This window comes from Neltuma alba, unplaced genomic scaffold (assembly GCF_004799145.2).
Source record: "Neltuma alba isolate B1F8T4 unplaced genomic scaffold, ASM479914v2 tig00012172_pilon, whole genome shotgun sequence".
NCBI classification, from domain to species: domain Eukaryota; kingdom Viridiplantae; phylum Streptophyta; class Magnoliopsida; order Fabales; family Fabaceae; genus Neltuma; species Neltuma alba.
This window is the reverse complement of record NW_021636717.1, coordinates 129,917-140,694: the sequence shown is the minus strand read 5'-3', so window position 1 is coordinate 140,694 and position 10,778 is coordinate 129,917. Positions and strand designations below refer to the sequence as shown.

Here is a 10,778-nt window from a genome sequence, read left to right as displayed (position 1 = left end):
TTTAAAAGAAAATTTCAAGACCAACACAAACCTTGATCCAATTAGTATAAGAGGAAAGCTTAATCTAGAATGTTCAAATATTTCCGTATGGGTATGAAAAGAGGATAGATACCGTACGCGTCTGGTATTATAATTTAGTTCAACTAAGCCATAAGTTGATATGTATAATTAATTAATTAATTAGAATGAATCTATATGCTTTTACACGAAACTCAGGCATCCATATTTTTTAAAATATTAAAAGATAGAGAGAATATTATAAGAATGAAGTGTTCACACAGTCAGGCACTCCTGACCAACCCAGAAAGTTGAAACATTTCATTCTTGAATCACTTTTTTATATCTTTGTCATTCCCAATTTGGTCCCACCTTAGTGCCAAACTAGAAATTCTCGTTTTTCTTATGGCAAATTTTTTTTGGATTTCCTTAATTTGTGAGTTATCAATATTAGAAAGAAAATGTAGCAAAATTTGGTAAAATTTGTTTATATTTTTCTATATATTTTTTCTAAACGTAAAAATATTATAAATGGACAGTTTCATTTCCTCCCATAATTAAAGGTAAAATTAAAAAAAAAAAGGATCAATGTTAAGCTATGTAGAGAGATATCAAATCTTTACTCATTTCTTTAAATTATTAAAAGAGTTTTTTGACAATCATACTTAGGCAATCCATCACGTCATCAATGTATCCGTTCAACCTTTTCGTTTTTAACAAAACAAGCAAATTATCTTGACATTTTATTAAATAACTCTCATTTACAGCGTACATGTACATACACCAATTCTTAGAGATTGGATACTAATTTAGCATGGATTCTAAATCTCTATTTGCGAGTTTAATTGCTAAGCAAACATGCACTTCGACTTCAATTTTTTTTTTTAACTAACATTGATATATAACTCAAATGACAATAGCTACTACGATCTTTAAGATTTTATTAAGTGTGAGATTGTGAGTTCAAATTCTTTATAAAAAGTATCATAGGTGCATGAGTTATGATTTAAAATAACATATGCATATATCATAATGAGTATAAATTAGTATTTATTTATATAATTATACAGTAAAGAACTCAAATTTTTTCGCATGCAACGCATCTATCTCCCTTTCATTAGTATACAGTACGCACACAGCCTCCCCCTATATAGAGTATCGTTTGAAAAAGTCTTGATAAATTGTTAAATATCTCCTTCTCAGCCATTAATGAACATTAAATGAAATTCAGGATTTTAAAATTAATAATTATAAAAGATATGGAACTAAAATTGCAACAATGAGTTAATAAGTTTTGACGGATTTGTCATATGGCCGATGGGCGATCGCATCACAGCCTATAACTATGGCAACAATAAATAATAATCAATGTTCATATTATAAATATAAACATAAACAGTCAATGACATAATTTATAGATGAATCTCATATCTCTAGGAACGTATAATATTCTCTTTTTTCTTTTAATGTTTATCTTTTTCTCTCCATTAATTAATCAATACGCTTGAGGAAACATACATAATTATATACATATGTCGCATTTTCTCCCCTACTTTATAGAAGGAGGAAATGGTCAAAACTCACAACACGTAATATATATATATATAGCAGAGCATGTATCCATAATAAATAGATACATAGTCTGAGTTGCAAAAGTTTGATATATATGTCTATGTGTATTCGTCTTCTGTGTGTTAAAAAACAGTTCTAACCACTGCTAGTGCAAGAAGCTATATTTGGCCAATCGTCATAGGGTCCACAAATTTATGTGAACCTTACCACATACTGTGTCTTGGCTTCTCTGTCATCTTCTCCTTAAAACTCTCCTCCTTTTTCAATATTCAAAATCTCATAAATTTTCTTTTGTTTTTTGAGGTTTTGACGCTCCCTCAAGTATCAAAAACCCTTTTCTCACAAAGAGTAGTTTCTCAGCTATTCAGTTCCATAAATTTTCTATATTTACACACACACACACACACATATGATCATTTAATTTGGTTTCATTAGAATAGTTAAGACGTGTTTGGCTACAACAATGATGGAGGGTGGTGATATGCACAAAGCTAGTAGCAGTTTTCGTGCAAGCGGTTCTTCAGTATGGAGGAATACGTCCATGGATGCTTTTTCGAGGTCTTCTCGCGAGGAAGACGACGACGAAGAAGCTCTCAGATGGGCTGCGCTTGAGAGGCTTCCTACTTACAATCGGTTAAGGAAAGGTTTGTTTACATCTTCACATGGAGAGATTAATGAAATCGATGTCTCCGACATCGGTTTACAAGAAAGAAGGAAACTTCTTGAGAGATTGGTCCGAGTCGCTGAAGAAGACAATGAGAAGTTTTTGTTAAAACTCAGGGAACGAATCGATCGGTATAATTAATCTTCAATAATTCTGTGTTTTCTGATTTTTTGTTGATTTTAATCTCAGAATATCTCTAGAGGAAAAAAAAAATATATTAAACCCTTTTTTCTTTGGATTTTCTGAAGAGTTGGGATTGAGATTCCGACGATCGAAGTTAGGTTTGAGCATTTGAATGTTGAGGCAGAAGGTTATGTGGGAAGTAGAGCGATGCCGACATTCTTAAACTTCGTGGTCAATATATTCGAGGTAAGCATGTTTAGGATATAATTATGTTTTACGTACTTTTGGGGTTAATGGAGGTGTTTCATCTATAATTACAAGGGTTAATATAATTTTCGACCCGTTAAGTTTGTCCCAATTTTGATTTTGGTCCTCAAATTTTAAACTATAGGTTTTTGTCATTTATGGGATAAAATGGTTTAAGTTTTTATTATTAAATAATAAGGACTAATATTTTAAATAAAAAAAAATTGAGGGAGCAAAACTTAAAATTTGAAATTTGAAAGACCAAAACGATTGAGGACAAATTTGAAGGACCAAAGTTTGTATTAACCCTAATAACAATGAGACTTAATAATTATATTCTGAAAATTTTGTATCTCTTGATCATCCAGAGTTGCTTGAATTGTATTCTTCCAAGCAAAAAGAGGCATGTGAATATCCTTAGAAAAGTGAGTGGAATTGTGAGACCTCGTAGGTGAGCTCCAATGTTGCTATTTCATGTGTTACTTTATCTGTGTCTCGTGATAATTCATTAAAAATTGCATTTTCCATTCTTTTTAAGGATGGCACTACTTTTGGGTCCTCCAAGTTCTGGAAAAACCACACTCCTTTTAGCTCTAGCAGGAAAACTTGATCCAGACCTTCAGGTAAATAAAAAATGAATCCAATCGATCATCAGTTAATATAATTACTCCTCTTAATTTATTTTAATCAAGTGTTTTGATTAATAAGTATATATATATAATAATAATCCTCCAGGTTTCAGGGAAAGTGAGTTATAATGGATATGAAATGAATGAGTTTGTACCTCAAAGAACAGCGGCTTATATAAGTCAAAACGATTGTCACATTGGAGAAATGACAGTAAGAGAAACCTTGGCTTTTTCTGCACGGTGCCAAGGGGTAGGATCACGTTATGGTTAGTCAATTAATGGCCTTTTGTCTCTTTTTCTGTCTTATCTCTTTCTGGGTTATTCATATCGCTTTCTCTTTTAATTTCTTATTCTTAATCTAATTTAATTTGGCTCATTGATCCTTTATCAATTGGTACTTTACAGACTTGCTTTCTGAATTATCAAGAAGAGAGATAGCAGCAAATATCAAGCCTGATCCAGATATTGATATCTACATGAAGGTCAAATCATAAGCCTCCTGCCTTTCTACTTTCTACATAGTATTTTTCTCATACTAGATTTATTTATATCAATATCTATAATTAATAATATATTAAATATATGGATCATCATCGTCTTGTATCTGTTCATTTCGTTTGATCAACTCATTTACAAGCTCTGGTCAGACTTATTGGTTGAGATTTTTTTCCCCCTATACATAAGTTTCATCATTATCTATATAGCAGGCCCCACTTAATTCAAATTAAAAGGATTTTAAATTTTTAATCTTTTAAAATATTAAAGTTGCCCCTAGATTTTTATGAAACTTGCTCCTAACATTCAAACAAGTTATGATTAAGTTTTAGTGTTTTAAGTAATCTGCTGTAAATTTTCTAAAATTTAGTATTGTCTTTCTTAAATTTTTCACAACCAGTTTTTGCAAATAAAGTGTAATCTTTAGGATTCTAATTTGGTCAAAAAAAAATCTTTAAGATTCTAGATAAATTTTCTCTTGCTTTTCAAACTCAATAAAGGTACGTGGTACCTACCCCTAATATATCTATACCAGCAAAATATAAACATTAATTGGGTGGGACCCACTGATATACGTTGCTAATTGATCTCACGTGTAGACTTAATTTGGCTTAAAACTTTTAATATTTTATAATACATTGTCCCTTTCAGTTTATAATCACTAATATAGTTCTAATAACCAGGCAACCGCATCTAAAGGCCAGGAGGCAAACCAGATGATGACTGAGTATGTGCTTAAGGTATAAATATAATATCAACGAGGTGTTATTGTTTTATTCAAAGTTTAGTAAATTAAATTAAGAGTAATTAGCGATAAGGTTACAATAATTTGTAGATTTTGGGGCTGGAAATATGTGCTGATACTATGGTAGGGGATGAAATGCTACGTGGCATATCTGGTGGACAAAGGAAACGTGTTACTACAGGTAAAATGATTCAATTTCCTTGCCCAGACATTTTTTTGGGTCTGTTTTTTCCCCTGTTAAACCCCATCTTCAAGTTAATCTTTAATCTTTGATTACATTAAAAGCATTAAATATAAATATCATGATATTAGTATGTTTGATTATGGAGATAAAAAAGATTGTCAAGTACACCATAATTAAGTGTTTTGACCTACTGTTGGATTGATCTCTTTAGGTGAAACAGTCCTCACATGTTCATGTGCATACAAAGTACTGCGCGTAAAATAGGCCTATTTTATGTGCATTTAGATAAGTGAAAAACTCAAAATCTTAAAGAGGAGTTTAACCTTTGAAATAACATATCCATGTTACCGTTTGGATTAGCTGTAGAGAAGTGATTTTAAGCTGTATGAGATAAATATGTGAGAAATAAATGTAAAAGTACTTAATTTTAAGTTAATCTAAACCACCATTATATTATGCTTATGTTACGATTTTCTTCATCAAAACCTGAAATTTGTAAATTGTAATGTTGCTATGGATACAGGAGAGATGATGGTTGGACCAGCAAATGCAATGTTCATGGATGAAATATCCACAGGCTTAGATAGTTCCACAACCTTTCAAATTGTGAAATGTCTAAGACAAATTGTTCACATTATGAATGGAACTGCACTTATCTCTTTGCTACAACCTGCCCCTGAGACTTATGGGCTTTTTGATGACATTATTTTGCTCTCTGAGGGCCAAATTGTGTACCAAGGACCACGCGAACACGTCCTCGAGTTTTTTGAGTACATGGGTTTTAAATGTCCTGAGAGAAAAGGTGTTGCTGACTTCCTTCAAGAAGTAAGCCACTCTTTACCTTTTATCCAAGAACCTATATGTGTGTGTGTAGATATAAACTCAGATTTTCAAATCATATTTACCTGTTTTTGCAGGTTACTTCGAAAAAGGATCAAGAGCAGTATTGGATGCGTAGAGATGAGCCATACAGGTTTATAACAGTGACTGAATTTTCTGAGGCATTTCAATCATTTCATGTGGGTAGAACAGTTGGAGATGAGCTTGCTGTTCCATTTGATAAGAGTAAGAACCATCCAGCTGCTTTAACAACCAAGAAATATGGTATTAGCAAGATGGAATTGCTAAAAGCTAATTTCTCAAGAGAGTTCTTGCTAATGAAAAGGAACTCATTTGTTTACATATTCAAGCTATGCCAGGTACGCTGCTATGTACAACTCTTTCAGTTTCTCCAAAAAGATATACAGATACAGGCACAATCATGTGAATTGCCTTTTTTTGCTTTTAGCTTGCAGTAATGGCAATAATAGTAATGACAGTATTCCTGCGAACTGAGATGCACAAGGACTCAGTGGACCATGGAGGATTTTATGTAGGAGCATTGTTTTTTGCTATTATTATGTTACTGTTCAATGGGATGTCTGAGATGTCTATGACTATTGGGAAGCTTCCTGTTTTCTTCAAGCAACGAGATCTCTTGTTCTATCCCGCTTGGGCGTATGCCATTCCTAGTTGGATCCTGAAGATCCCAGTTACTATTGCTGAAGCTGCTGTTTGGGTTTGCCTAACCTATTATGTTATTGGATTTGACTCATATGTTGGCAGGTATAAAACAAATTCTTCACTCAAATAACTTGTGCACTCAATGAGTGTGTTCGGAGAATTTCATTTAACAATTAAGATTTGGAAACTTGGTGTTCATGTAGGTTTTTCAAGCAATTACTTTTGCTATTTGTTATGGGACAAATGGCTTCTGCAATGTTCAGAACAATTGCAGCAACATCTAGGAACATGATAATTGCAAACACATTAGGAGCATTTGCAATAGTGACTCTTCTAACACTGGGAGGCTTCATCTTGTCAAGAGGTAGAATATGAATAATTCATAGATTAATATATAATATATATTGCACGATCTTGAAACTTCAAGTTATTCAATTTGAACATTGCACAATGCTTCTTTCTTTGGTTTCCTATTAAAACAGACGATATCAAGAAATGGTGGATATGGGGCTACTGGATTTCACCTATGATGTATGGCCAGAATGCGATAATGGTTAATGAGTTCCTTGGCAAAAGTTGGAAACATGTAATTTCTTCAATCACCCATCAACCAAAAAATTTTCTTTTCTTTTGAAAGAAAACCTTACTTAGGTCCTTGACAGATAAATTTCTTGTGTCTGCAATGAAAGGTCCTCTCAGGTACATCTGAGCCACTAGGAGTTTTGGTTCTCAAGTCTCGTGGGTTCTTCGTACATGCATATTGGTACTGGATAGGTGCTGGAGCGTTGATTGGATTTGTACTTCTACTCAACATTACTTACACTCTTGCCCTCACATATCTTAGTCGTGAGTATTTATCTATTTTTTTTCCTGTATTTCTTTGTAGATGTTCTTGTGATGATACTTTACATTACAGTACTGATATGTGAACATGTGATGGGCAGCATTCGAGAAGCCACAAGCTGTAATATCTGAAGAATCTCCTGACAAGGCTCAAGAAAGCATTGAGTTAACAATTAGAGGAGGTGCGCCAAGCAGTGCTAGTGCTCTGCTTTCAGGGAACATGGAAGATAGTCATGGGAGAAAAAGAGTGACTTCAAAGTCTGAATCAGAGAGGTCAGAGGGTATAGTTAATTCAAGTCAAAATAGGAAAAGAGGAATGGTTCTTCCATTTGAACCACATTCAATCACCTTTGATGAAATTATATACTCCGTTGACATGCCTCCGGTAACTTTGACTTTGTTAAAATTGTATTAAATGAGAACTAGATTGATTGAAAAGACTCTCAATCTATTTATCTGAGCTTGCAGGAGATGAAGAACCAAGGTGTAACTGAGGACAAATTAGTTCTTCTAAGAGGTGTTAGTGGAGCATTCAGGCCAGGTGTTCTCACAGCTTTGATGGGTGTGAGTGGAGCAGGAAAAACTACATTGATGGATGTGTTGGCAGGTAGAAAAACTGGTGGATATATTGAAGGAAACATGACTATTTCAGGATATCCGAAAAAGCAAGAGACTTTTGCCAGAATCTCTGGTTACTGTGAACAGAATGATATCCATTCTCCTCATGTCACAGTCTATGAATCCTTACTTTACTCAGCATGGCTTCGTTTATCTCCTGAAGTTGATTCCAAAGCTCGAAAGGTTTGCACATGACCCCCTGAAGTTTAACATGTCACTGTGTCTGATTTTGATCCCAAAATTGATATCTTTTGTCTTGGTTCTTATAAATGGTCACAGATGTTTATTGAGGAAGTGATGGAGCTTGTAGAATTGAATCCATTAAGGCAATCCTTGGTTGGTTTGCCCGGTGTGAGCGGTCTCTCCACTGAACAACGCAAAAGACTAACCATAGCTGTTGAACTAGTGGCTAATCCATCAATAATCTTTATGGATGAGCCTACTTCAGGATTGGATGCAAGGGCTGCTGCAATTGTTATGAGGACAGTTAGAAATACAGTAGATACAGGAAGAACAGTTGTCTGCACAATCCACCAACCAAGTATTGACATATTTGAAGCTTTTGATGAGGTGAGAAATGACCAAGGTTGAAAAAGATTATGGACTATGAATAATTAATTTGCTTTACCATTAATTACACTGACAATGTTTGGTCCATGTTAAACAATGTGGTTTCAGCTTTTATTATTGAAGAGAGGAGGACAAGAAATTTATGTTGGGCCATTGGGTCGTCATTCTTGCCACCTCATCAAGTATTTTGAGGTAAAATGTCTTTGTACTTGTTCTTGGGTTAAGACAAATTAAACTTGGATTGAAGTCATGCAGATTAAATTCTAGATGAGATGTTAAGGTTAGGCTTAAATATAAGTCCACTGTAAAATTTGACTTCAAAAAAGTGTTCACTTATTATAGCTAAAGCCCATCATTAGACATCAAAACTTGCTAAAGTACACTAATCTTTCTAGTTCGATCTTTCAATTAAAATTATGGTTCTTCATAGTTTTTACTAATACAGCAATCTTTATACCTTTGGTTTTATATCCAGGGGATTGAAGGGGTTAACAAAATCAAAGATGGGTACAACCCAGCAACTTGGATGTTAGAAGTTACAACTCAAGCACAAGAAATGGTTTTGGGTGTTGATTTTGCAGATCTATACAAAAAATCTGAACTATACAGGTAAAGCACATTCCTATCGTAATATAAATTGACTAACTATTCAATTAGTGAGACTATTCTTAAAGCATCATATATGTGACTTATATTAGGAGGAACAAAGAACTTATAGCAGAATTGAGCAAGCCTATTCCTGGCTCAAGAGAGCTCTATTTTGCTACTCAATATGCACAACCATTTATGGTGCAATGCATAGCTTGCTTGTGGAAACAACATTGGTCCTACTGGCGAAACCCTCCATATACTGCAGTAAGATACTTGTTCACCACCTTCATAGCATTGATCTTTGGAACAATGTTCTGGGATCTTGGATCCAAAATGTAAGCTCCATTTTACAAACCTATTTGAACTCCATTACATTCTTCTTTCTTCATACCCCATGTTCACTTTGAACCTTCTTTAAATCTTGCAGAGACAAGAAACAAGACCTATTTAATGCCATGGGTTCAATGTACAATGCTGTACTCTTTCTTGGGGTTCAAAATGCATCTTCTGTGCAGCCAGTGGTGGCCGTTGAACGAACTGTATTTTACAGAGAAAAAGCTGCTGGAATGTATTCAGCACTCCCCTATGCATTTGCACAAGTAATTGATCAATTGATTACACAACAACCTTAAAGATGCAATTTTTATATAGTATGTTTTGATGGGGCTGTATATTGATTAAGGTTTAAAAAACTTGTGTTTTTGTCTTGTCAGGTTGCCATAGAGCTGCCTTATATTCTGGCACAAGCGGTGACATATGGTGTGATAGTATATGCGATGATGGGATTTGATTGGACTGTAGCAAAATTCTTTTGGTATTTGTTCTTTATGTACTTCACATTCCTATACTTCACCTTTTATGGCATGATGACTGTGGCTGTCACTCCAAATCATCACGTTGCTGCAATTGTTGCTGCTGCATTTTATGCAGTTTGGAATCTCTTTTCAGGATTCCTCATCCCAAGACCCGTAAGTACAATCTCTATATCTATATATAATACAAAACCTTTAACAAACTATGTTATCAATTATAAATCAAGTGGCTCTGATGGGTACCTAAGTGGGATAAGGAAATTTATCTCAAAAGCTAACTGTTAAGGTGAGAGAACAAACCCACTTAAATCCCTCATTGAGCATCTTGTATGTTAGACTTAGTATCCTATACTACCATGTCTCCATTTCTTAGATCCTATGGAAAACATGGAACTATGCATTGATTGAGTTTTACAAAGTACCAAGTTATTTGGGATTTTCTTAGATATTAATGACTGTAAAATGGAACAGGGGATTCCGGTGTGGTGGAGATGGTACTACTGGGCATGTCCAGTGGCATGGACTTTATATGGATTGTTGGCTTCACAATATGGAGACGTGACAACCAAGATTGAGACAGGCCAAACGGTGAAAGAATTTCTGCGTAGTTATTTTGGGTTTAGAGATGATTTTGTTGGAGTTGTTGCCGTTGTCGTTGTTGCCTTCACTGTGTTATTTGCATTCATCTTTGCCTTCTCCATAAAAGTCTTCAACTTCCAAAGGCGATAGTTTATGTGATCTTAGTCAATATTATTTATATAGTGTCATATAATTACATTTTGTTTAGTTCTTTTGGCCAACTTGTAGTCAATTAACATCGTTCTAAAGTTAGGTGAATTCTTACACCACACAAAAATTAATTGTCAATATCAAAGTGAAGATCCATTATTGATATGAATATTGAAACTCATTTTAGATATCACGTAAAATATAAACTTATATTTTATTTGTTACAGATATTTATAGCATAATGTTCAATTTTTAATGATCAGAAATACAATAAATACTTACTGAACTTTAAAAGAAAAATAGATTGAGTTGTTCATCCAGACAAACAAAAGAGGAGACACAACATCCAAAAAAAAAAAAAATCATTTGCGGAAAAGGAAGAACTTCAAAAAAAAAAAAATGAAAAAAATTGTTGTGAAAAATAAAATAAAGGAAATGAAGTAGGAGATAAAAGGAA

General features: G+C 33.9%; 1 protein-coding gene across 1 annotated transcript; it reads left to right on the top strand.

The window, feature by feature from the left end:
- The first annotated feature begins 1,688 nt into the window (after positions 1 to 1,688).
- Positions 1,689 to 10,486, top strand: LOC114724165 (pleiotropic drug resistance protein 1). Its single transcript, XM_028910473.1, has 23 exons — positions 1,689 to 2,364; positions 2,482 to 2,602; positions 2,971 to 3,053; positions 3,141 to 3,225; positions 3,338 to 3,497; positions 3,637 to 3,713; positions 4,410 to 4,466; positions 4,562 to 4,652; positions 5,179 to 5,480; positions 5,573 to 5,854; positions 5,944 to 6,260; positions 6,362 to 6,522; positions 6,641 to 6,744; positions 6,848 to 7,004; positions 7,103 to 7,386; positions 7,470 to 7,802; positions 7,899 to 8,189; positions 8,298 to 8,381; positions 8,665 to 8,798; positions 8,888 to 9,115; positions 9,208 to 9,379; positions 9,494 to 9,748; positions 10,064 to 10,486. Exons 1-23 carry the CDS (start codon positions 2,033 to 2,035, stop codon positions 10,319 to 10,321), a joined length of 4,368 nt encoding a protein of 1,455 aa, XP_028766306.1. The 5' UTR covers positions 1,689 to 2,032; the 3' UTR covers positions 10,322 to 10,486.
- The last annotated feature ends 292 nt before the right edge of the window (positions 10,487 to 10,778 follow it).

Coding starts and splice junctions, on each gene's coding strand:
- LOC114724165 (XM_028910473.1), top strand. CDS start 2,033: ATGATGGAGGGTGGTGATATGCACAAAGCTAGTAGCAGTTTTCGTGCA. Junction 3,714..4,409: donor ATATTGATATCTACATGAAG/GTCAAATCATAA, acceptor TCTAATAACCAG/GCAACCGCATCTAAAGGCCA. Junction 5,855..5,943: donor ACATATTCAAGCTATGCCAG/GTACGCTGCTAT, acceptor TTTTGCTTTTAG/CTTGCAGTAATGGCAATAAT.